The sequence below is a fragment of the Drosophila navojoa genome, chromosome 2, assembly GCF_054131105.1.
Source record: "Drosophila navojoa isolate 15081-1374.11 chromosome 2, UAZ_NAV_1.0, whole genome shotgun sequence".
NCBI lineage: Eukaryota > Metazoa > Arthropoda > Insecta > Diptera > Drosophilidae > Drosophila > Drosophila navojoa.
Window position 1 is genome coordinate 11,051,211 of NC_142890.1, and position 26,094 is coordinate 11,077,304.

General features: G+C 42.7%; 4 protein-coding genes across 7 annotated transcripts in view; 2 read left to right on the forward strand and 2 right to left on the reverse strand.

Moving 5' to 3' along the window:
• The window catches only part of LOC108659724 (uncharacterized), a 175,826-nt gene that overhangs the window by 65,171 nt on the left and 84,561 nt on the right, over positions 1-26,094 (forward strand). The window lies entirely within an intron of this gene.
• On the forward strand, positions 2,358-4,673 carry LOC108660377 (uncharacterized). The gene has a single exon (XM_018113755.3). It carries the CDS (start codon positions 2,463-2,465, stop codon positions 4,602-4,604), a length of 2,142 nt encoding a protein of 713 aa, XP_017969244.1. The 5' UTR covers positions 2,358-2,462; the 3' UTR covers positions 4,605-4,673.
• On the reverse strand, positions 5,810-7,071 carry Ctr1C (Copper transporter 1C). Of its 3 annotated transcripts, none has more exons than XM_089265468.1 (2): positions 6,830-7,071; positions 5,810-6,645 (listed from the first exon to the last, which is right to left on the reverse strand). In XM_089265468.1, the coding sequence occupies exon 2, from the start codon at positions 6,621-6,623 to the stop codon at positions 5,940-5,942; it is 684 nt and encodes a 227-aa protein (XP_089121594.1). In that variant the 5' UTR covers positions 6,624-6,645; positions 6,830-7,071; the 3' UTR covers positions 5,810-5,939. The 3 variants fall into 3 exon arrangements, with proteins under 3 accessions (XP_089121594.1, XP_017968263.1, XP_017968262.1); XM_018112774.3 differs by having other exon boundaries at positions 5,810-6,673; XM_018112773.3 differs by having other exon boundaries at positions 5,810-6,649; positions 6,830-7,069.
• Positions 13,271-26,094, reverse strand: part of 5-HT7 (5-hydroxytryptamine receptor 7) — a 60,161-nt gene continuing 47,337 nt past the window's right edge. Inside the window, exons 3-4 of the mRNA XM_018112771.3 lie at positions 24,856-24,901; positions 13,271-17,648 (exon numbers count right to left, since the gene is read on the reverse strand). Coding sequence (XP_017968260.1) covers positions 15,018-16,736 — 1,719 coding nt within the window. The 5' untranslated portion in view covers positions 16,737-17,648; positions 24,856-24,901 and the 3' untranslated portion in view covers positions 13,271-15,017. The remainder of the gene's footprint in view (positions 17,649-24,855; positions 24,902-26,094) is intronic.

The following is a 26,094-nucleotide window of genomic DNA, read 5'->3' on the forward strand; positions in this document are numbered from 1 at the left end:
AAGTCTTTCAGTCTAGCCCTTTATCAACATATACCTCAGACGCTCTTACAATCTGTCAGTTAATTTGTCTATCAAGCAGTACGTCTTATCACACTACTGCTTTGGAGATTTGTCAACTGATCAGGTGTTTGATGTGTGTACAAATCAGTCATTTGGTCAGTCAGCCAATTTAAGTATAAGTCAGTTATCATTAGCCTGCCCTTCAGTCTGTCTATCCATCAAACTGTGGGCCACTCTGTCAGGCAGCCCGTATGCCACCCGCCTCGGACAACCCGTACGTCACTTCGGGCACTCCTCCGTCCGTATTTCCATTTTCATTGCTGTCCTGTGCAGCCCCATCTCATTCGGCTGTGCGGTCAGGCATTAATACGATGTATGTATGATATGATGTTCACATCCAAACACTTTTTACCGCTGGTATTTTTAATTAAAATTTCACAAAAAATGGTTATAGCCCAAAGCCTGCTTCACTTTAATTTAAGAGCATTCCCCGATTTACGGCGCACTGGCAACATTTTAAACTTTCATATCGAGAGTTGGCCGCATTGAAATGAGCTTAAGATATAAACTGCTTAGAGAGGAGGGCTCAATGCGCATTGGCAACAGTCCAATTCTGATGCAAATTGAAAGCTATGTGAGCTGACAGCAAACATTGAAGTCCAAAGGGAATGTGCAATCATTGAAGATGAAACACTTCAAATAATATGATATATAAAATAAAATATTCGAGTCAAAGGAAAGTAGAAAATAAAAATTCGTTTGATTGTATTTTAGTTAGATAGATAAATATTTATATGTATACGTATGGGAATATATAAAAATTGTAGTGTATTCGCTAACCTATATATCCATTGCCTGTTTTTATTGCCAACCACAATTCGTTACACAAAAAACCGGATGATGCTTTTTTAAAGTTTCTCTTTTTTTTCGTTTTTGGATGATATGACATTAATAACCGATAAACTGACGTAAAAATTGTGGCATTTATATTCGACACTGGAGTGAAGCCCCCTGGCCACAATTCGTTTGAAGCTTTAAGGAACATAGAGTGCAAAAACATTAAAGATGCCTCTGGCGTGCCGTCCATTATGGTCTCTGTTCCACTCGAGTTTGCTTGATATATGGACACTGAGATAAAGTTTACCTGACAATGCGAGTGGGCGTATCTATTATTAAGATCTAACACCCAGCTCCGGCTCAGTGTCACATGCAAAGCGAAACGCATGAAAATGGGCTGAAACACATGCCAATTGTCCCATCGGCAGAGGACTCTAAGCCGGGTCCAGATTCCGATGCGGGTCGGGCAGGGCTAAGGGGGTTCTGGCACGGGTCATTAACATAAGCAGCTCTGCAGGCGTTGGCCACGTGTCGTATGGCTGAAAGTGATAGGAAAAAGGAAACTAGCAAAAGCACTTCACTCACACACACACTCACACACACACACACATGCATGTGTACTGACAAACAGAAGGGAAATGCCCATAGACACACATACATAAATTGATTGTGTGTATATGTTGACCAAAAAGTGTCAACCAGTCGACGCATAAATCATTCGGGCCTCCTCCTCGTGATGTCTGCGACGGGTAATGCTCTGATTTTCCAAAGAATTTAATTGACAGTCGAATGTAGAAAGTCATAAATTATTGGCTAGAAAACGGGGCACGCTTAAAGCAGCAAAGTTAATTGTAAACTCGCGCGCTCCACGGCCCAAACAGCAGCGAGTCCAATCAGCGGCAACTGAGAAATGGCCGCAGGCATCTGCTGACAAAACAAAGCAACTAAAGCACACACTCACACATCGCAGGCGACACGTGTGGCCTGCGTGTCCTGCGAATAAAATGCTGAGTCTGAGTCCTGATTGTAGCCGAGTCCTTATTTGGTTTGCTAATAAATTAATGATGTACTTCTGCGGGCTGCAAAGGACCAGCAAATTGTCACAAACACTCAAGGCGCAAGCAGACACACATGCACACACACACACAAACACACATTCAGATATATATACATGTATGCCTTAGTTGATGGCTGTGGCTGTTGTCCAAAAAGCTTTTAGCTCGAAATATTTGTGACTTGCCTTGGTCGGGATAAGAGTCGTATCCTTAATTAGTTTGTATCTGTGGCCAATTTGACAACTGTCAAAAATGATCTCATAAAATACGATTGCGGAAGAGAGAGATCTCAAATTAAATTCGATTTAAAAAGAGTGAGAAGGAGATTTAGATAAAATGCTGATTGAGATGAATACAATTTGTATTCGAAATGGTCTTGTATAAACTACTTATAGCTAATAACAAGCTCTCGGCTCTTCTGTGACTTTTCTAATAAGAATTCAATCCAATCCATTATCAATTATGATCAGCACCCTTTCATTCGGATCAATTGTGACTTGAAATTCCTGTGATTTGAATTTGATTTCATCAAAGTCTTAAGTTATTTTTCGAAATTTCAATTGATTCGAGATGGTGTTCACGTACGATCCGGAATTCACCCAGCAAGTGGAGCACATCCACCAGGTCATCCGCGAGCAGATCGGAGACGAGGCCCTAAAAGGGCCATTGTGGTACTGCGGCCTCTCCGAGGGCCAATTGGCCGCCGCGAATGGCCTGAAGCGCGCCTTGGGCGACGATATTTTACAGTGTAGCACGCATCGGTCACAGCGTCTGCTGGCCAAATTGGGCATAGTGCCGCGGCCGCCGCCGAGCGGACTGAATCGACTGCTGCAGATGAGCCGCGGCAACGACGTGGCCTTTCTGTGGTTCCTCATGGAGATGTACTACAAGACGACGAACCATGGCGTCATCTATGAGCTGAACGAGCGCATAATCATGTCCGCCATCTTCTGGCTGGACCTCTTTCCCACTCTGAGTGAACTGGAACGCGTGCTGCCGCTGCCGCATGAGTCGGTGGCTATACGATTGAAGCAGGACCAGGTGAAGGTGGGTCGCTTCAAGTCGAGCCAAACGAAGCTCATGAACGATCTGAATAAGGAACTAGCCAAGATCCAGTCAAAATCAAGGCACGTCCAGTCGCCCTATTTCGAGAAGATCTTTTTGCCTATTCCTCGACAGCGGCGACATTTCGTCCATCGGCCGAAGCAGCCGATTCCCTTGCCCACAGCCGAGCCGCAATTGATACATCAGTCGCTCAAGTCCCGTTGGTTTGCCAAATACACCTTCAATCATTCGGAACGCATCGCCAGATCGGTGCTAAATGAAGAAGTTCAAAAGATTCTGTGCACGCTGAGATCGAAAAAGCGTCCGAATGCTGATTTGACTTCCCTGTGCGGACACCACAAGTTCATCAGCCAAATGGAGGAGTCGCTACGCGATAATCTGGCTAAGATCAAACGAGAGCTTTCCACGCGATTCTTGGATGTGGACTTGAAGAGGCGAGAGAATACTCGTCGGCGCGTTCTGGAAGATCTGGATCGCATGTCGGAGCGCTATCTGGCCCAGTTTCGTGAGATGACTAAGAAGGAGCGAGTCGCAGCTATCAGGAAACGCTTAATTATGGATCCATGTGATCCAGGATTCATTTACCTCAGCAAAGACGATATTGACAGGATGGAAGATGATAATGTGTGTAGGATTGTTGATTCCTGCCTAGGCCTTCACTTGCCAGACAAATGCGTACCACCCACAGTCATAGACAATACTCCTAATGACCTTGAACTCAAAAGTGTACGGGAATGCCCATGTGCTCAAAGCTCCGATGAGACACGGCCACGAGACTCAGAGCTGCGATGGAGTGACACTGGCGTTGAGAGCGAGAAGGTTCAGACCCAGGAACGCTCTCGACGCCAGTGTTGCTCTGACAGCAAATATTTTCAGCTGAGCCAGGATGCCTGGTTCCACAAGTTCAACTATCAGAAGCTCTTTGACGCCATCAATGGCGAGGAGAAGGACGAGCAGGAGCAACGAATAAAGTCGGCGGTCATCAAGGCGCTCAAGGACGATGCTGATGAGCCAGAAGAGGAGGATCGCAATTGCGAGGTAGACGCACTGGTGGATCGCTTGGCCAAACGCCGTTTCAAAGAGGGTACCGAGCTCTTCGACAAAGAGTATCAAAAGGCGCGCTCGAATTCTCACAAAAGCGACACGGGTGATCGAATCGACCTGGGATACACCTATTACGATGCCGACGACTTGGATCTGATGCAGGATCTGCTGCGCAAGGGCCTGGACCGGGTGGCCCATGATCAACGCTTCGTTTTGCCCACGCTGCCGGAGGTGCACCACGTGCCGCTGCTGCTCGAGTGGATCCGAGCGCGCTACGGCAAGCGATACTCCCAAGTGGAGTGCCGGCGCAAATACAACCAGGCCAAAATTGTCATGAAAAACGTGATGCACATGCTGAACAATAACTTTATGCAGATGAAGCGCCTGCGGACCCTGGTGCAGAACGGAAAGGCCGCGGCCTTTCCCGCCCACAACGCCAATCGCGAGATACTGAAGAAGCACTGGAACAGCTACTTGAAACTATTCCATTTGTCCTTTTTGGAGTTGGGTCGTATATTCTACTCCGCCATGGACGCCCATCAGAATACGCCGACAAATAAAATATATTTCACGTATATGCCCTCGCAGTTCAGAGACGCGTAGTGCGGCAACATGATGTGAGACTGGGATACAATGTAACAAAATTAAAGGGTATTCACTGTCTGGCAATAAAACGATCTAGCTCTCTGAAGAGAAAGAGAAACCCGTTTGCTCCATTTGAATGCGCTGCTGCAGAATGGAGTAATGTGAAGCAATCACTAAACAGTTATAATTCATTAGCGCAATAGTTCATAAGCGTCTTATCGTGCTGTATACGTGCATGCTCATTAATCAGGCTCCGTTGAAAGGGCGATGTCTGATGGATGTCAGCCTGGACTCGATGACGGCTCAAATTGGCATGCATGAACGCATTTCCGCTTCCGCTTTGACTCTGACCGCTGCTGCACAGCTCGACCCATGGGTCAAGCGCACCCACACACACACACACACACTCACACACACACATAAATGTGCTTGAATACATGTGTGTAAATTATTAAAGCTGAATTCAGTTCGACTGCGCTTCGACTGCGCTGCGGCTGCGCTGCATGTTTTCATGTGCAGCGTGGCGTATTAAAGCCAAATTGCGTTATCCGCTTGGCAAATGGCAAATGGCATAAAGGCAGCTTATTAAAATATTAATTGAATGTTGGCAAGCGCCGATAAATGGCCACTGGTAGCGCGCAAGTAAACCTGGCCAAAGGTTTATCGCCCTCATAATTGCGGGCATTATGAAAACGTCAGACACAAACTGGAATAAAAACTGAGCAGGTAAATATAAATATATATGTACATATACATATTATGTAGATATATTGTATGTACATAGGAAAGTTGGTGTAGGAGACGGGGGAGGAGGAGGGCGCGGGCTCGTAAAACGGCCATAAAGCTGCTAAAGATAGCAACGCAAAGAGAGAGATAATGTGCGTTTAAATTGAACGAATTCGGCATACACTGCCCCCAGTGGGGCAGTGGAGCAGATGCTGCTCGAGCTCTACTTATGTAATTAGAAGGATAAAAGGAAGAGCTTTGTCTGCCATTTTTATTTGGTGTAGATTACGTATACGCCCAGCTGACCACGAGGGCAGCCAGCACTGCCTTGGCTCGGCTCACTTTCCTCTTTGTTGTGTGGCGCATTCGCAGTTGTATTCTTTTTTTTTGTTTTTGTCTTTTTTCTCTGGTCTCTCGTCGGTTATTCGGTAGCTGCAGTCATTGTTTTACGAGCCATAAACATGAACAATTAGGACGAGCGGGCGGCTGGTAGCCACTTTTGTTATGATATTTTTATAACTTGGTTTAATTAGAAAAATACATTAGCACAAGCATATAGACAACACAGAAATCATATAGACAGTGGAGCGCAGGCAGGCATTGGATATTGGAATGGACGGACGTACCTCAATTGCAGTGGTCGGACACATTTTCGCTCCTCGCGAAAAATATAAAGTATCCCACTCCGGCGCCCAGGACAACGGCTATGCAGAGCCACACGTTGAATGTCATAAAGATGAGCATCAGCAGAAACGAGATGGTCACTTGAAGCATATGCAACAGCGTCTGATACCAGTGAGTGAGCGCCAGCCACGGCACACGTGTCGTCAGCGGAGCCTGATTTTGACTCTGGTCGGCTCCCGCTCCCGCCGGCACTACAGGCGACAGGGGCGACGAATAGGCATCGATCAGCGTCGGTGACGCCGCCAGCTGTGTGGTCATTGTGCTGCCTCGATCACTGCCGCCCTCCTGGCGCTTCTTGTAGCACTTTTTCAACCACTCCCGATAGCATTTGAGTGCCTCGTAGCCGATGGCAATTATGAAAACGATTAGGCAGGAGAGTACCAGCGATGTCGTAGAGCTTGTGGTCCAGAATCCGAACAGAATTGTTTCCCTGTTGCCGACATGGAAGACCATGGATCCGCCGTGTCCTGCGCTGCCGTGGCGCGAGTGCTCCGGCTGTGGATTCTCCGCCTGTCGCTCCGGTGTCTGGCCGGACGATGCCGCCTCATGGTGTTCGTGTGAATGATGATGCCGGGATTCGCGAGTAAAAACTGTCGGAAATTGGACCCTATCGTAACGCAAATCCATGCTGTGCGGTTACGTCCAAGGCCTACCTAATAAAAGCGACATGTAAGCGACTAAAATATTAATATTTCTACAGATTTTGTAAGCATTTTGTATTTCTGGTGACAGTGTTCGGAAGTAATTTAAATTCTGACTTCTGCTCGAAATCCAATTTAAATTTTGTTAAGTGCGATGTAGCGAACACGCCTCCCCGCCCTTTTGCAACTCACTCGTTATCTACTCTCTGGCTTTTCAAGAACTTGTTGCATTGACAAGCTCTCGAAAATATACTGGAATTTACTATCCGAGACATGCAAATTTTGTGAATTTTGAAACTATCTGCCAAAGATACGCGGCTTTCAATTATATCAGGACATTATCTCAAAAATAGCTACAATAATTAGCGTTCCAAAATCGTGCAAAGTGGGAATATTTAAACTTGAAATGAAAGCTGACAATTTCGGCACCTACTGAGAGCTCTCAGTTTCAAGAAGAAGAAGATTACTAAGCCTATTCATTAGTGCCATATCAGTATCTGGCGCAAAGTCTATTAACATGCAAAACTATCCATCCATCTATCAATTATTATTTTCTCGATAGCTAAAAGTCTCCTGCAAATTTCCGAGTACGGCATGCATTCATCATATCACACAGTGCATGCAATTGGGGGCTTATTTCGGGCCTGGCATATCGAGTCGTGTCAATCAGGCCACAATTTATGGCTGCTCATTCAGTGCAGTGCGCCTCAAATTGCTGCCAACATGAAATTCGCATGCGGTTCGCAATGCCCGAATCATTAACATAAATGGAATTTGGTCTGAGCCACATTTCAGTCTGCAGGCGAGCGGAGTCAGCTACGTGCTGCAAAATCAATGCAGTTGTTGTTGATGCGAACGCTGTTGCTGCTAGAAGACGGCAAATTTGCTGGCTCTAATGGCGATCATTTTTCATGGTGCTCGACGACGAACTGTGGAAGCTCTGGCTTCTTGCATATTAATAAAGATTTCAGCAAGCCACTGGAACTGCGGGCCTTTAAATTAAGTTGGACGAGCTGGCTCGAGCTGCGCCGCTAACAGCTCACTTCGGCTCACTTCTAGTCACTTCAAGTGCGGCACGAGCTGCCCATTAGATTGTGTGATACAAGAGATTAATCATACGCCGTGCTGGGCTCAATCTCACACTCCGCTCCTGCATTAATTTCGGTGTTTCCGTCTCGCTGATGCGTTGCACTGAACGTGCAGGCATCTCATATCTGTGTAGACATGTACATACTTTGCTAAGTGCCGCAATTTGCTCGAGTTTTGGAAGTCAGCACGTAAAATAAAAAAAAAAAAAAATGAGAAAATATGTATAAAAAAATGTAGCTGGAGCGCATTCCGCTGACCGCCCATTAATGCCTGTGTTTTGTGCTCGGCCACATTAATCATTCTGCACGCCTGCAGCAGCTGTAAGAAAAACGCTTGACAGGATTGGGAGCAGGAGGAGCGCGAGGGAGCGAAGGGGGAGGCCACAACATATTTTGTGAACTGGCTAAAAACAATGCCAAAGCCGGCAACAACAGGAACAGCAGCAAGGCGGGCGCAAAAACAATGTAAACGCTGCATTAAATGCTCTTTCTCTATGGCTGCTCGCGAGCTTCCGTTTCCGTCGCCGCTTAATTGTCAGCTCAAAGAGAAAACGTGACCATAAAAATTGCGGAATTTTAAACACTCTATCATTATTTATAGAATAATTATATTAAACCGAAGGTCGTGCTTTTTTAGGGCTTCTTCAGATACTCGAGAGCTCAATTCAAGCTAAATGAGTTATGCATAGACCGTCTCAGTTTTATAGATCTTTCTCAAAATTAGTTTGTTGACAATCTGATAGAGTTTTGCTGAATTTTCTGGCTCTTTAAGTCAGTTAGTCAGAATAGTCGGATCTATGTGTACACATGATAAAGATTAAGCTAGAGGAATTTCTCTCTATTTTTGCCGCAGCACATAATAGTTTATATAGATTTACGAGCAAACATTAATCTCGCTATCTGAAACAAGCTTCATTACAAAGTTAGTTTGCCTTTTGAGAGGAGCTGCATTGACTTTTGTTGCCGACTCTCAGCTCTGGACTCTCAACTCTCGACTAGCGGCTCCCTACTGAGCTGGCATAGATTGTCGGTTCCATTTTGGGCTGTCTGCGGCCCAGCTGCGCTTCTATTCTTTATCAATTGTCTTGGCGAGCAAAGCGTTAATCATGCGCCTCTTAATGGCTTCGAGGCGCAGCGTTTCCCATGGGACACAGATTTCAATGGGCCAAGTTTCGGCTCATTGCTGTCCGTTGCGGCCGTCCGCCTGTCAATGGCCAGAGCGATGCGAAGGGAATGAAATGAAAAATATGTTTTTTTCCTTACAATTTTCCTTTTTTTTTCCGCCGCACTCTGTTGTTATTGTGCTGGCGTTGTGCTGTTCTGAAAAGAATACTTCGGCGGCTCAGTCAACACGCATAGCATTTCAGAGTCGCGCGCTCTGTTCCCTTTTAGGCAGCTCTAAGGCAGCCTTGCGTGTAATCGCGCTGCTAAGTCCATTTAATCAACTTAATTTTGTACAAATTCTCAGATATTTCACTTTTTTTTATTCTTCATTTTTTGCATTTGCTTCTCTTTATTTATTTTTTTGGTTTTTGTCCGGGTGACGCAAGCGCCGTGGGCTGACAGCACATTAAATAAAATTTGTTTGGCGGAAGGCGGTGCGGCCGGGTTGTGCGGGCCAGGTATGACAGCTACAGATTTCAATCGTTGTTGAAATACAGTTTTCGGCACTTCAAACATTTTACATAATTTACTTTTGAATACATTTTGATAAATGTGCGCACGTTTGTCTGTCTGTGTGTGTGTGTGTGTGTCTGTTTGTGTTGTTCAGCTTACCATTTGAATGTTGCATACATTTTGGGATGTTGCTGATGTGGCGCATGTGGCGTATACACAATGTTTGGTTACATTTATACACGTTCACAATAATATGTTCATTTTATATAATAACGTAACATAATAATTAGATATGCCTAAACTCCACTGGAAGTGGGCAAATAATTAAAAAATAAGTTCATTTTGATTTAATTGAAAATTATATCAAAATTAATTTCGAGTTTGCGTATTACGTATACGTAATATTTGTTTTCAATTTGCCGGACCAACTATTTTGCACTGAAATAATTTAAATTCATCGGTTTGCGAAACGCCCTGTAATTATGCATAAATCCGATTACAATTTCAAATCTAATTGAAAAGTTACTATATTTCTCACATTGGAAAAATAATTGAAAGTCCAATATAATAATCGATTCAACTATTCAATTGAGCAATTGCATGCTTTTGATTTGAGCTGTGACTCGGCTTTCAAATGTACATACACATTAGCTTAATAATTGATTAACGTAATGCCTTTTTAGTAAATACAATTACTACAAATTTGAGTTATTGAATTCCCGAAATAAAGTATCAAATGTGCCGAGTAAATTGCAGCTCTTATATTTATTGAATTTAAGATGAAGCCTAAGAGCTTTGATCCAAAAATAAATATATTGTATATGGCATTGACAGGGCGGCTCTATTGCTGAAATTCGAGCTCATATCGTTTCGGGTCATTTTCACTTCAAAGTGCTGCCAATTTGTTCGAAATAACTCAACACAGTTGCCACTTGCAACACTCTATCGATTATCGACACTGTTATCAGTCACTTTAGTGCTTACCCCCTGTCAGCCAACCAATTTGGCCCACACCCACACCCACACACACACACTCACACAGATGTACACACGGCCTACAGCAGGACTACAACTGAAATGAAACTGGGTTGCCATTTAGCTCAATTGGGCATTTGTTACGTGACACTGGACCATATACGCCCTTAGACCATAAAAATGGTTAATAGGTGGCAGGAGTGAGTGTGCTGTACCTATGTATAGCTAGGTCAGCTTGTGGCTTGGCAGAAGCAAGTTAAGTGTGCAGAGTGTAGACAAAAATAAATTACTCATACGTCGCGTTGTACGATGTTTGCAATAATCTTTTATATTAATACCTCTAATTTGCTATATGTAAAATACGAATAATATTAGCTTTCTCATATATGTATATATAGTTCACCTCTATTTTGAAGGGTATTCCAACGCATATCACTTACAGCCCTCTGAGTTTTCTGCTCTGTTTTTTTGTGGCTTGTTTTTTCATTATTTCTCTCTTCGGTTCTGGCAGCTTGCCGACAAATGCTTCTTACATGTGTGTATTTTTTATATCCCAACCGTATCTGAACGTTTCAACTGATTTATGATTCAATAGTTGTTAGCGCTTCATGGACAATGCTGACAATCGCAGACATTTTCATAAGCGCATTTTTCTAAATTGCTAAACAGTTTTTTTTGTTTCGTTCTCTATCTTCTTTTTCAGCTTTTTACAATCATTTGACAAGAAATCGCTGCTGCGAATGTTTCATAAACGTCGCATTAGTGTCACAAAGAAGGAAAAAAAAGCAAATTCCAAAATAATAAAAAAAAAGCTCCCAAGTGCTCATAAAACTGCAGACTTTACTGCTAGCGATACGATGCGATAGAAACAGCAGCAGCAACGGTAATTTCGCTGCAATCGTCAGCTCATTTTTTCTCTCTTTAGCTCTTTTTTTCCCATGAATAGCAGCGCGCATCGCTATTTGAATATAAAATCCGCTTAGCTGCAGGGTGAAGTAGCCGAAAAACAAGGAACAGAAAAAAAAACCGGCAGAATGCTGAAAGCAGTATACGACTGGCAGATACCCTAAACGACCAGGGTCATTCAAGGTTAATATTGAGTATCAAATATAGCAAAATGAGGGCGGATTTTAGAGGAGAACGCGGCTACACTAATTGATTGTGTGGCATGGACTATATGTAGTATATGAGTAGAGTAGTGTGCGTCGGGGTTATATCAAACCACAAATATATGTATGTATATCGGCTTCTAGCTCTACAATATATATTCAGACAAACAACACACACCCTGCTTACACACACACACACAAATATTTTAAGGTATATAGTAACACACATACGTAGCTCTTGCGAGCGATGCGCTGCCTGTCCTTGGCATCGCCGCCATTGGGTCTGGCAGCCGGCGCAGCTCATAAAGTGGCATTGTAACATGGCTGGGGCTAGGCAACGAGCGAGCGTAAAATCATCATTTATCAGCAAGCACCCAGCAGCCAACAGCAAGTAGGCAAGCAGGCAAGCAGCAAGCAGCAAGCAGGCAAGCAGCTAGCAGCCAGGAGCAGCTACTAGTAGTTGGCGCCGGAAGATCACTTTGTCATTGTCAAGCCGTTTTAGAGAGTATGTGACTCCTGCTACAGCGCACTGCACGCCCCTAACACACTCACACACACACACACAGACACACAGTCACTTGATATCCAGCCAAGTGGCAGTTCCTGCTGCTTCAGTCATTGCTTTAGTTTTTCTCTAACCCAAACTATTGCTCAAATCATGCACAGATACCAGATACAAATACGTACGCTTGCAGACATGCACGTATTTGCATGCTACGCGCTTCCCTTGCTTCCGGCTCAGCTCAAATGTTTGCTGCTGTTGTCATTGTTGTTTTTGCTTTTTATCATTTGCTATTTGATATTTTTCACAATGTTTCACTCGGTTTCACATCCGTTTCCGCGCGCGTTTTACACGTTTGCTCAACTCGCCCGCCTGACTAACAAATAAGCACTGCACATGGACATCTACATATGGTTCATATTCATTTTTTATCTCTCTTTCTGTTTTGTTGTATTTTTTAATTCCTCACAGTCTGTTAAGCTGTGCATCCATTTGACACTTTGAAGCACAGTTTGCGACACTCGACAGCTGCTGCACAACTTTTTGCCCTTTCCCTTTCAATCCCCCTCTCTAGCTGTCTCTGTTTGCATTGTAAGTGCACAAATCAGCTTTATTTACCGATTACTGTGAACCCATATACAAGACTTCAAAATCTTTTAACCAAAAGTCGAACCAATTAATTTGAATTATTCTAGTTTTATGTTTGTGGTAGTTCAGTGAGAACCTCGCTGTATGCGAAACTAAAACTCTAACAGTTAATTTCGATATATCGTATAAGTAATTACGTAATTACAAATTGCAGTGACAACATTCTCATCTTATTTGTTCTATCAATTTAATACCAATAAAGACCTCACATAAGCTCAATCAAATTGCTGTCAAAGTTGGTGCCAAAAACTGTTTAATATACGCCCTTGTTAATGTTACATGTAAAGTGGAGTTTTGCAAGTATTACTAAGGATTATCAGAGTTGTTCAAAGTTTTGAGCTTAGCTAGCTCCCTCAGAAATTTAATATGTGTATTTAAAAGTTAATTTGCATTGTTGCCTTTTTTCGATGAGCTGCGAAATACTTGTGCAACTTTCCGAACTTAAAGCTAATTGATTCAAGAAACTTTGAATATTTTGCAGTATATATTGTGTTAGTTAGCGGAGTGCAAAAGTTGGCTGTAAGCTGGAAAAGTTTCGCAAAACTTATGACAATACAGAATGGGGTATAAATTTGTTAAACGAGCCAAATAAGTCAATAAGAAAGTCGGTTGGGATTACATTTATAAGGTTGCCTTTTATTTGATGCTTTAATTTCTTCTGCTCAGTTTTCATATTTAGTTTTAGATTTAGATATTCTCTTGTTTTGTATTCTCTTTTTTTTTTTTTGGGTTTTTTGTATATTTTGCACTTGCAGCTGTGGGAAGCAGAATTCAAATGCAATTTTACAGTTTTGTAAGCTTCACTTGAAAGAATTTCAAATAGTTTTGTTGATTTATTTTTGTTTTCTTTAATATTATGTTTTGTTTACAGAACTTTAGCTCTGTGATGCATGGCATTAGATGCGCTTAGTTTGTCATGCTCCTTTCATTCCATTTAGGATTTGGATTTGTCTGTGTCTGTGTGGGGGGAATTAGTTTTCTTTTATTTACCAGTGTTTTTTTTTTTTGTTAGTTGGTATTTTGTTATTTTTGTATTTGAACATACAGTACACATACGTAACTCGGTTTTATGTTTGAATATCATGTGCTTAACGCAGACATATCGTACATACAATAAAAATACGCACACATAATAGACTTAGCCAGACTAGATATTTGTAAATGTATATAATGTATATATGTATATGTATATATTTATTTATATATTCATATAGTATCTATATGCGTCGTTAGCACTCGTATAAACTAGCAGTAACTAGTTAGTTATATTTAGTAATTTATTTTATATTATAATTTAATGCAGTTGATCTAAACATAAAAATGTAATGCTTAATGTTTGGTATCACAGAGAGGCGTGACTTTTATACAAATACACAAAAAGATAAGATAAAACAAGATGTAATATAATTATTGCAGAAAGTATTTAATAAATACATTTAAGTGTAACTTAGTATTGAGCTTTAGCTGTACGAGTATAGTAAATATACGTTCTGAGACAGAGCTGCACACAGACAGAGATAGATCTGCATCTGCTTGATTTCTGATATATGTATGTAGACTTTTCCTATTTACAGTTCCACAGTTTATAGACACCATTTTGTCATGTTTGACTACATATATATGTACGTATGTGTTTATATAGCTATCGTATATTAAGTTTAATTTAGATGACACAATATCTTATTTAATTTTAATTTTTGGCTCTGTTTGAGTATCGCAAATATACTACGCTCGCTGTGGGCTCAATAGATTCGATATCGATTGTGATTGTAATCGGTTCTCTTGTTTTGGAGCTAAGAAACATAAAAAGGAACCGTGTGAAAACCTGTTCTGGATTAACAGTGGTACAACCATCTTGTGATGTGAGTTTTGAGTGTCTGTGTGCTACAAAACTATCGATATTCGATAGACGAAACAATCTAAAGTTACGAAAAGGAAACCTAGTAGAATGTATAGACATACTTATCGATTGTTTTGCAACAGTATTCTGTGTAAGTGTGTGTGTGTGTGCGAGTTGTCTTGGTTGTCTTTGGGTGGGTACTTGTGTATATGTGTTTGTGTGTGTGTGTAGAGTGGTTGCTTTTGTATAGACCACTTCATTGCTTAGTGTTACATTTAAAAATTACAACGTTCAGTTACATTTAGAGGAGTCATCTACATTTATCGTTTATCGTTTATCAATTATCTTTTATCATATATCGTAATTATGGTTTGCGTTATGCAACACTACTACATACAAAAAATACTCATAGGTAAACAGTTACATATACTCATACATAGTACATATAGGTCGGTGTGTCTGTGTGAGTGTGGGAGAGGGTGATGCTTCTGTAGTTCGCATTCCTTGCCAAGCAGTAGACACTATTTTGTTTTGGCTTAGTCGTGTAGAGTACAACACCTAGAGATATTTAGAGAGCCAAGTATCCAGGGATCCGTTGGCTTCACAGGAAGCTCTCGCGTGCACCATGCCGCTCATCGCCCAGCATGACGCGCTGCGACGGCGGCTCGCCGTACTGATCCTGGTAGTAGTTCTCGCGCATCATGGTGTTCAGGCTGGAGCACCGGAAGTACAGTATCTCCTGGAAGGGCTTGCGAAAGTCGCGATTTAGCGTGGCGTAGATAATCGGATTTAGCAGAGAGTTGGCATAGCCTAGCCAGAGGAAGAGCGAGGAGAGCGAAGGCGGCACATGCATCGTCTCAAAGGGTCGGATCAGTGCCAGTATGAAGAAGGGCAGCCAGCAGACGGTAAAGGCGGACATGATGATGCCCAGCGTAGTCGATGCCTTCTTCTCCTTGGCCAGCTGAAAGCGCAGCTTCTTGTGATGCGGAGATCCCAGCAGTCCCGTTGACCCGCTTACGCCACCGCCGCTGCCGTGATGACCATGCGTTATGCCCACACCGCCTCCTCCAGCACCGCATCCCCCTCCGCTGGTGCTCAGCCCGCCGCAGGTGGAGTAGGTAAGCGAGGTGTTGCCTATGCTGCTGTGCCGGTGCCCATGGCCAGCGCCATTGCCGCTGCCCAGCTCAGTGTGCGGCAGGGCAGGAGCTGTCGCCGTCTGCGGCGAGCCGGTGCCGTTCATCGCCTGCTGTAGATGCGTCTGGGCGCGCTTCTCCTCCAGCACAATGCGCCGTGCAGCCTTGAAGATCTGGTAGTACACGAACAGCATGACGGAGAGGGGTATGTAGAAGGAGCCGAGCGTCGCATAGATCTGGTAGGCAAAGTTCTGGCACACTGTGCATATGGGCTGGCCATCCTCGTCCTCGTGCTCGTTACCCAGTATCAGCAGCGGCGGCAGCGAGATGCAGGCGGCAGCCAGCCAAACGATGCCCACGCAGAGCATCATGCGCCGCGGAGTGCGCTTGACGCCGTACTCCAGGGGCTTGGTAATGGCCAGATAGCGGTCAACGGAGATGGCGCACAGATTCAGTATGGAGGCGGTGCAGCAGAGCACGTCGAACGACACCCAAATGTCGCAGAGCAGCGTGCCAAAGCTCCAGCGCTCAAGCACCTCGTACAGCAAAGCCATCGGCATGACCAGCAGGGCCACGCAGAGATCGGATAGTGCCAGCGAGACGAGCAGGTAATTGCAGGGCCGCCGCAGCTTGCGCACCATGCACACGGCTATGCAGACGAGCACATTGCCCACCACAGTGCCCAGGATGACAATCAGCAGGATGATGCTCACTATCACCGATTGCAGCGGCGGCAGCTCGAACTCCTCCTCGCCGGGAGCCAGCTCGTCCAGCAGCAGGGGCGTGTCGGACATGGACACCAGCGTGCTGCTGCTGCCATTCGGAGTGCTGCTCGTGATGCCCGGATAGCTGACAATGGCAATGGGGCTGCTGTTCACAGAGCTCGCCGCAGATGCAATGGCGCCCAGGAAGGCGCTGCTGCTGTTGAAATCATCGCTCAGAGTGCCGCTGTCCGGGCTCCTTGTGGCCGGCTGTTCCGTCGACGTAGCTGCTGCCGTGGCGTAGGCTATGCAGCTGCTCAGGCAGAGTATGAGCAGCGTCAGTGTGGCTGTGGAGATCAGTTTGTTGTTGTTGTTGCGGGTGTAATTGTTGTTGTTGTTGTTGTGTTGATGATGTCGTTGCTGGCGGACTGCTCCTGCTGCTCCTGCTGCTGCTGTTGCAACGCAATGCTGCCCAGGTGAAGCCATCAAATTATGAATTTCTTTTGTGCTTGCACTTTCTCTTTGTGCTTTGCAAATAAGAATTTGCCTCGTACAACGTGTCGTATGAGCAATTTACCTTAATTGCTATTACTGTTGTCACTGTTGTCGTTGTTCCTGCTGCTCTCGTAGTTGCTTGCACACCGGCAATCAACAGCGTCGGCGTCAACAGCATTGACGCTCATTAAACGGCCTTTGATTAAGTTCATCATCATCATCATCATCAGCTTTGTGTGCGCTGTCTGGTCCATGGCTTGACAGACGCGTCAAAAATCGAGCCTTGGCCGCAGCAATATCATTAGCGTGATGCTCATCACTGGCATCGTCATTATCGTGATGGTCATGTTCATTATCATGGTCAATGGGCTTGTGCCCTTAATTCGTGACAATGCGACGATTCTTCATCGCCGTCGTGCAATATTTCTGTCATTAATCATAATTTCAATAAAAATAAAGTCGACTTATTAGTTCTGTCTGCCGCGCAGTTGAGCTTCCAGGCAGAGCCAGACCGAGACCCGGACCCGTAGCCGGAGCCAGAGCCAAAGCCGAAGCCGGAGACGACTCAGCCAAGGCTTATTCGGTGTACGTCGGCCCTGGGCGTTGCTTTTGTGATGCTTGATTACTAATTTGATGTGCGCTTGGCCGTCCGTCCGTCCATCCCTGCCAGCCTACGGGCTAATGTGGCGTATGCTTAATAAAACGCTATTTGCGGTCAGCTTAATAAATGTTTTGTGCTCACGGCTGTTTGCCGTAATTGTTGATGCCGCTGCCGTTGCCGTTGCCGTCGTACTTAAAGACTCCTCCGATTTATTATTGTGTCAGGCTTTAAATCTATATGTATGTATATAGATAAGTAGCTGAATGTTCTGCTTAGGGTGCTGTGCTCTGATTGTCGCGCTGCTGCAAAGAGAGGAAAAAAAGAAATTGTAATTGAACGAACTGAATTGAATTAACTGAAGATGTGTTGAATAATTGAATATAATATTAAAGATTTTTCTTAAATTTAATTATGCCTAATAGTACTTAAGGATCGACATACTATATATCAGATAATGCTCGTAAATTTTGCTTAAATGCAGCCCCAAGAATATTTATTATTTATTCACTTTCTTCGTTTCTTCGTTCCGTCCAGACATTTGAACTGCGAATGTTTTCGCAGACTTCTTTGTTTCGCACACATAGCCCCATCCCGGGCTCGGCTCTGCTCTGCGCACATGTGAAGCTCTTGATGGCAGCAGTTGTTACAGTTTTTGAAGAAATTTTAAAACAATAAAATACAAACTTGGCCGTCCCTCGAGTATCCAGAGGCCGCCGGCGAAACGCAGATGTGTTTTTTCTCGGTATGAACAACATCATCATTAGCATCCACAGCATCAGCATCAGCATCAGCATCAGCATCAGCATTAGGATCATCGCCTTCTCTTGCTGTGACGCATATAAAACAAGTGAAGCAGAAGGCAGCGACCGCACTCGCCTTCTGCGTCCTTTTGCATTAATTTTCATACTGCTCCCCATTATTGAATCGTTGTATTGTTGCCACGCCCACAGCACTCAGCCCCCATACTCGCCACTTGATTGTGCGTAGCAAATAAACAAAGAGCAGCCGAAATGCCAGCGTTGTTGCTCAGCTCGTGGTCGGCTTTCAGCTTCCGTTTTGGTATTTATTTTTTGGCGAGAGTTTGTTTTTTTTTTTCGGTCAGCGAAAACCGCGAGGAAAAATTTTAGATATATACGTTTAGTTCTTAATTGAATGCGCCCACATCATCTGCGCAATCTGGCACCGACTGTGGCCTCACATGTCTCTGCGACAAAATTTATTGAAGTCAGCCGAGAATGGCAATCGAGCCCATATACTCAAAAGCGCGTCTAGACGGCCAGACGTTGCCACAGCTGCAGCTGGGCTCAGCTAGGAGCTCAGCTTTCCCCAGCTGCCGCCGTGTCCATTCACCTGAGGATGCCCTTTGAAGCGTGGCATGAATATTAAATTCCCACTAGTTGGAGCATTAAAGTGCTGCCAATCGACATAAAGCACAAGTTATGCGGCATTCACAGATCAAACAGAGTGCGGGGTGAGGGGGTGTGGGAAATGCTCGCAAATTTTAATTAAACTTTGTAAATATTTGTTTAAACGAAATGTAGAATTTACCGTGGCTAAAAATAACTGTCGAGCCCGCGCCATTTAAACTTTGGGAAACTCAACTCGAAAACGTTAAATTAAAACAAAATGAATTAATTAAGAATAATAATAACATTTAAGTTAAACACTTTGTTGCGACTAAATGTTGGTGCTTAAAATGTTATTTATGTAGGTAGATATGTTTAAATGTAAATATATATACACAATGTTATGCATTCAATTAGCACAGCAACTGCAATTCGATTAGTCTACTGAATGTGCATTTTCTGCCTTGCAGCTATAGATTCATATTGCCTAGAAATGCAGCCCCCAAATTGAGGTTTTGGCTACTCAATAAAATTGAAATTTATATATAAATAAATACATAAATATATCTGCCTTTATAGTCACTCAGATATATTTTCTTTTTTTTTGCGCGCATATATTAAAAGATATTTTTATGCTTTATTTAGATTATAATATATACATTAACTTTTTATTAGCTCTCGGTTTTAACATATACAAATTTGAAATCTAATATAAAAATAGAAAAAATAAATAAATGATTGAATAAGCTATATATAAATAAATCAACCCAGAAATGGTTTAAGTTATACATCTCACTTTCTATACCTCTCTCTGCAGATCTAGTAATATTTTAGATCTGAGCATTTGGAAAAAATAATTGCGCATGCCTTCAAAATTTGTAGGAAAATTGTAAATAATTGATCTAATTGAGATATATTAGTTGTGTGGCGACTATATCTATATCTATATCTATATCTATATATCTCTCTGCCAATCAGGCTAAATTTAAAATCTCAAAATTTGAAAATATCAATATAAAAAATTTGTCGGAATTGCCAACAACTGATGTTATTCAGATTGAGTTGTGTGACTTTTCATCTCTGATATATAATTAGATACCTATATACCCATAGAACTAGATGCCTAACCAACTCAATTAATCACAGCAGAGCTCTGACTTCTCTCCCACATATTTTACATATCGAATATCCCACTTAGTTTTCTTTTATATACAGAGTATTTTCTAGTCCGTCAATGCCGACCAAAACTTCTGCACTAGTTTTTCATAAAATAGCGAATTTGCAGCTACGTCATGAGCAGAGAGCTGTTCTAGTGCTTTGATGTGATAATAAACTGTGCGTAAATAAATCTATTTACTCTTTACAGCCAGAGCAGTAATTATTTTGTGCTGTTTATTATTATTATTTTTCAATGAATTTTTCATATGCGAGATTATTTCAACAGCATGTTTGGCGTGGCGAATTGAATTTTCAGCCACATATCTGTTTGCATAGGTGAGTGAGCATGTGTGTGTGTGTGTGTGTGTGCGTGTGTGAATGCGGGTTTGAAACTATTTTGCATGTGAAATGCGCTCGACTAATTTTTGGTTGATTATGCTAATCAGCTGGCAAATGGCCCAGAGGACGACCCTGACTGGAGCTGGAGGCGGGACGAAGCTAAAGTGACAGCGGCTAGTCGACGCAAATGGCGCAATTATTTGGTCAGCAAACAAACAAACAAAGTGTAAGCCGCTTTAAGCATTTGCGGACAGCTCGTAAGTCCTGTCCCAAATGTTGATTCACATTTTCGTATCTGCTCGACTTTGCTCTGACAGCCGCATAAATAATTGAATTTAATTATGTCTCTCGCTCGCTCTCAGTGTGCCGAAAAGCCAGGCATCTACCCAATTATTGCCAACTGCCAGCGATTATATCATCTTTCAGAGCCGCCTCCTTCGCATATTCTGCTATTCATATTAAAAAGCTTCTAAGCCGCTGGCGGTTCATAAATAATTTGCTGCCAACGCGTCGTATGAGCAATTATTTTTTTTATTATTTGATTCTCGTACCTGCGCAAAATTCGGCTTTGTGACCACGCCTCGGGCCATTTACCATAAGTTTTATACTAGTTGACATTTCTGGCGGTGGAACCTCAGCTCCGCTCTGCCGAACTTTTCAAATATTTAGCATTTTCGCTGGTTTCGGCTCTGGAAACCGAACCAGCGACGACGTGGCAGCGTCTTGGGGCTTACCGCAGTCTCTTCGAAAGTTTTGCGTGTCTGTCTGTCTGCCTGCTTTACGGCTGGAAAACACGCAGTACGCTGCAGTAATGTGGGATATAGAGAGGGAGCGAGAGATTCAGTGAGAGAGAGAGAGAGAAGCTGAATTGGCAGGAATATAAATGTTACTAAATAAGTACAGTACGAGTTCCATAGCTTCGCCTGTTTGTTTGGCAAAGTGCAGAGGAAATGCAATAGTTTTGTTATTGGTTTGCCAACAATTTATTGCAGCCAAGCGCAAAAATTGGGCTTAAGCTTAAACTTTGATTAAGCAAGGACGAAGATGGCACAGTAACTTTTACACTTCATATTTTAAGCTTGTGCAACTTGAGTTTATAAAGTAATATTCGATAAATCTATAAGTTTGTACCTTACTCCAAGGCCAGCCAAGGAAAAAGGTGCAAACAAGTTCTACTCTTCGATAAGTTTAAAAAAATAATAATTGCTGGCTGAAAACTTGAAGTAAAAATAATATTTCTTGAGACATATATTCTCTTTTAGGTATATAACTAGAATATAAATGGATTATAGCATGAAGATGATTTGCCTATAAAAATAAATTTAATGCGCAAGGAAATAGAGACAAATTGATTGATTTATTTAAGAGCTAACTTATTAATAATAAAATTATAGGCTAGCTTGGTACGTGGCTATGGCAGCAGAAGCCCTCAGCTCTAGAGTTGTATTTAATAGTGTATAAGTATCCTAGTGGGGAATATAAAAATGTTTATTACAAGAAAAATGCTCCACATTAAAAGCAGCTCATCAAAAAACACTCTCAATCGATTAACAAATTTTTACAAAATTATCTATTTATCTGCTATGATCAGCTAATTTCAGTTCTTGGCATTACGCATTATTGACCCCGTCAATTGCCACCATTATCGTTATGGGGTGTAATTTTTTATTGCGTCTGCTGAGTCTGGCTATTTTGCTTATATTATTATTAGCTGCACTTAAAGCTGGCTGGCTGACTAAACGAGCTGCACTGGGCGCCCGCCCGTTAGTTGCGCTGAAAATCAACGGGCGTAAACTTAATTCTTGCCCGATATGCGAAACAGTTTTTTCTCTCCAAGCAAAACAAAGAGTCTGCAGCCAATGCAGCTGCAAAATAAACCACAAAGGGCATTGCCAACACAAGAAGAAGAAGAAGAAGAAGCAGAAGAGGAAGATGAAGCAGAGCAATGCAGTTTCTTTGGTTACGTTTGGCTTGGCTTGGCTCGGTGGGTTTATCTGGGCTGGCTTCATGGTCTGCAGCGCACTTCGGTCGCCCTCCCTTTGAGGCATGCCACGATAGAGCCACCCCGCATCAGGGCGCATTAAGTTGCTTTTTGTTGTTCAGTTGTAAAAAGCTTTTGAAATCCGCGCGGATTTGTGGCTGCAGTGCACAATGCATGAAATAAGTGACTCAGGCTTAGAGATGGCAGCAGATAGTGGAAGCTGAACTGAAGGATGCTTTAGCTCGGCTACAAAGGGGTCAATTAGAGTGTCGGACTAGACACGCCCAGCGCGCAGCTAAGCCCGTAAAGCTCGCTTATACACGGCGTATACGCAACATTGCGTCTGCCCTCGAGCGGGTATCAATTATTGAGTCATCAAATTTGATTTCTTAACATGTCTGGCAAGGCTTTTTTCAATTTTATTCGTATATTTTCCTTCTTTTTTTTTGCCAGCCTGTTACTTATTTATGTAATTCGTTATCCTTGCCAGCATTCCTGTCATTTGCCATTCACCAAGTGCCTGATGTAATTTCAATCTGACACGTCAAACACGCATGCCGGGACTGATTGGCATATGGTCGGGGCGCCAGAGCACCGGAGAGCAATGGAGCTCGGAGGGTACACGCAAAATTGCTGTAAATGGATGCGAGTTAAAAAGCCAGCAATTTTAAATTGCCGCCGTCGACGCTGGCGCCCTTTTGCACATCGCTCTCACTGTCTACACACACACAGACATACATAGAGGCTAACATACATACGATGCATAGTATATGCGCGTATGTATTTTAAAATATTTTCTTTTTATTTCATTTGTTGAGGGCGTGTTGCGCACTTGATGTTTATGTGTCAAGCAGATGCTGGTTTATTTTGTTTTCTTTTTGCTTTGCTCTGCTCTGCTTGCCTGTAAATAATGAATGCGTTTATTCTGAATCATATATTAATGCCGAGCGCAGTTACACCAGCCAGCCAAGCGCACGAGGAGACGAGTTAAGCGACAAAGTAATACGTATTATTATTCTTAGATTAGCTAACGGATTAAACGAGTCAGAAAAGTTTAAAGTTAATATAAAAGTTTAGCTCTGGCTTTAATAAGTATATATTTATCGCCTTGGGTCGAACTTTTGTAGAGCAGTGTAGCACGAATTCCGGCATTAAATGCCTACACAGTGACATATGCGAGCATTTTGTGTGTGTGTGTGTGGGTCTGTGTGTTGAGTTGTGTGTGTGCATAATAAAATTCCGTGCACAAAACATGTGTAGAGAGGACGACTAACGGTGAACACATTTGGCAACGGGAAAATTGCTTATCTTTACTGTTATCTTTGTTGCTGTGTTTGTTTCTTGGTTGACATTTTCATTGGTGTTTCACGTTTCATGTTTCATGTTTGATAATGCTATGCATACATACAATTGACTCGCCGTGCGTAGGCGTGTGGCCGTGTATGAGTGATATGATTTGCATATGTATGCGTGCGTGTGCGAGTGCTTACGTGTATGCGTGTGTGTGTATCGTAATAAAGCATTAAATTTTACATAAATTGCGGGTACAGTTTGGTAGCTTCCTCTGCCAGCAGCAGCAGCAGCGACAGCAAGCAAACAAAAAATGGTATTTATGTATACACATTTGGGTTTCCTTTTGTCAGGATAAGAGCAGCAGGAGGAGCAGCAGGGGTAGCAGCAAAGCTGACATTCGATGCCAACATGTTTAGCATGTTGTTGTTTTATGTGATTATTTATGGCGCCGACTTATGGAAAACGCCTAAAAGAATATCGCGCCTATGATGATTTTGTTGCTGTTGTCCTTTTATAGGAAATTTATGTTTGTGCCATTGCCCAAGACCCAAGGCCAAAATGCTAAAATACCAAAAGCAAAGAACATATACATATATTTGACTATCAAGGTTATTTACTTGATTTTAAGTTATTTGTCTAGCATCCTGCTGTGACATCATCGAAGCAGATTCATTCAGGCTTCAATTCTATTGAACTCGAAAGTCGAACAATGCAAGCTGCTTGCTATCAATTAACTCATGAACGATGCAAAGCGATTTATATTGAATAATGTGCTGTCGAAATTGGTTAGATATCTTCATGTGCATCTTTGTCGCAATCCTTCACATTGCGTCTGTATTTGTGTCATGCTCGACAGATTCTCGACAGGAATTCCACTTTAAGCAGGGCTGCTTCAAATTTTGTAGAGATATTTATATATACTGAACAATATAAAGCAATATCTGCTGCTGCTGTCGTTGCTGCACACATTGTGCTACAGTGCATTCTTTTTCCTTTGCTGCCAATTTTTCACTCAATAAACTTTTGTGAATTCTGTTGAAGGAGAGAAATGATGTGGCTCAGTGTAAGCAGCCAAATGTTGGCCATGATCTCCGAGCAAGTCATAAAATCTCTTTATGCAGTTGCCAAATAAAATATCGCAGCGCTAATTGAATTGCTTGGCTCTTGTTGCAATCCGGATAAGCTGAAAGCACTTCATAAGTTCGATTGCCAAACAGACCGAAATCACTTTATGAAAATCAAACAGAAGAGTTGAGAAAGAGCGAAAATAAAGCTAAAATTATTACATACTTGTATATATTTAACGTTTTAAATTCTCTGCTATAACAACGTCAAGTTGAGTTTTGGCAGAAGAATATCTGCATAAAAGATGCGCGCAATGCCTTAACTCACCTGTGTCTTGTTCCTCTTCCTGTAGGCGGCTTCAATGTAGAGATAACTGAAATAAAAGAGTAAATAATGTAATTAAAGCAGTAAAGAATACACACACACACACGCACGCACACATACTTTGTCAATAATAAACACACGTGCTTACTTAGAATAAAATTTTGCGTAAGGCATCGCAGTCACTTTTTAGCTGTCTCTCTCTCTTGCTGTCTCCCCTCTCTCTTCATCTCCTGCTGCCTTCAATATACTTGAGTAATGGGCAAGCAGCAAGAAATTTGTTTTTGTTATGTAAACATAATATGTTGCCTGCTGTATGTGCGTATGTATGTATGTTAACTTTTGTGTGTAGACGCAGGAATACTCTGTAGACGGCATCAATCATACGCCATGCTGTGCAGCGCTGAAGTGTGGCTAAAATGCGGAAGCCCACACACGCGCATACAAGAGCAAAAGTTGCAAAATTGAAAATTTATCGACTAGAACGCTCACACAGAGAAAGAAAGAGAGAGAGAGAGAGAGAGAGAGAGGCAGAGAGAGAGAGAGACATTCATGCAGCATGTGCAGCCACAACATGAGCAGCGCTAACAAGAAATTGTCAGCAAGAAATTTGCTTGGAACAACATCAAACCGCCATGTCATCGCCCACTGTGGCACACATCCTCTGGCTTCTGCCATCCAGCAAGTTGAGCTGTTGCATGCGTTTCATCAACGTCACGCTTAGCCGCATGCGAGACTTGGTAGGCGCAGGATATGCGTGTAGAGGCAGACCCACTGGCTGTTGCCGTTGGCAGCTGCAGCTGCTCCAAGGCGTAGTTTGGCCCAGACTGACAGCTCTGTGGAACGTTGCGCAAATAACAAAAATGCAACTGGTGAAGAGGCACCAACAACAACAACAACAAGAAAATCAACTACAATAACTGACAACTGCAAATCCAACGTCTGCTTCTTGGGCGCCCCAATGAACAATCTCGCTGTTTACGCTTGATTGTTAACAGAAATACAGCGAGGCAGAGGGACAGAGGGAAAGGCATTACAATAGTTGATTATCTCATCCTAATGGCTTCCGTTTGGAGCAACATTGTTAGCCGCTAATCGACGATTTACATATGTCTGCACCATGCAAACAATTTATATAAACCCTTAATGTGGCAAATGCAACACGACTAGCACATACCCTTTGCATACCCTCTGTTGAATTGAATATATTATGCAGACTTTCTCACATATCGATTGCCTTTCTGA

What these genes read in the sequence shown, in the direction of transcription:
- LOC108660377 (XM_018113755.3), top strand. Translation starts at nt 2,463, where the DNA reads ATGGTGTTCACGTACGATCCGGAATTCACCCAGCAAGTGGAGCACATC.
- Ctr1C (XM_089265468.1), bottom strand. Translation starts at nt 6,623, where the DNA reads ATGGATTTGCGTTACGATAGGGTCCAATTTCCGACAGTTTTTACTCGC.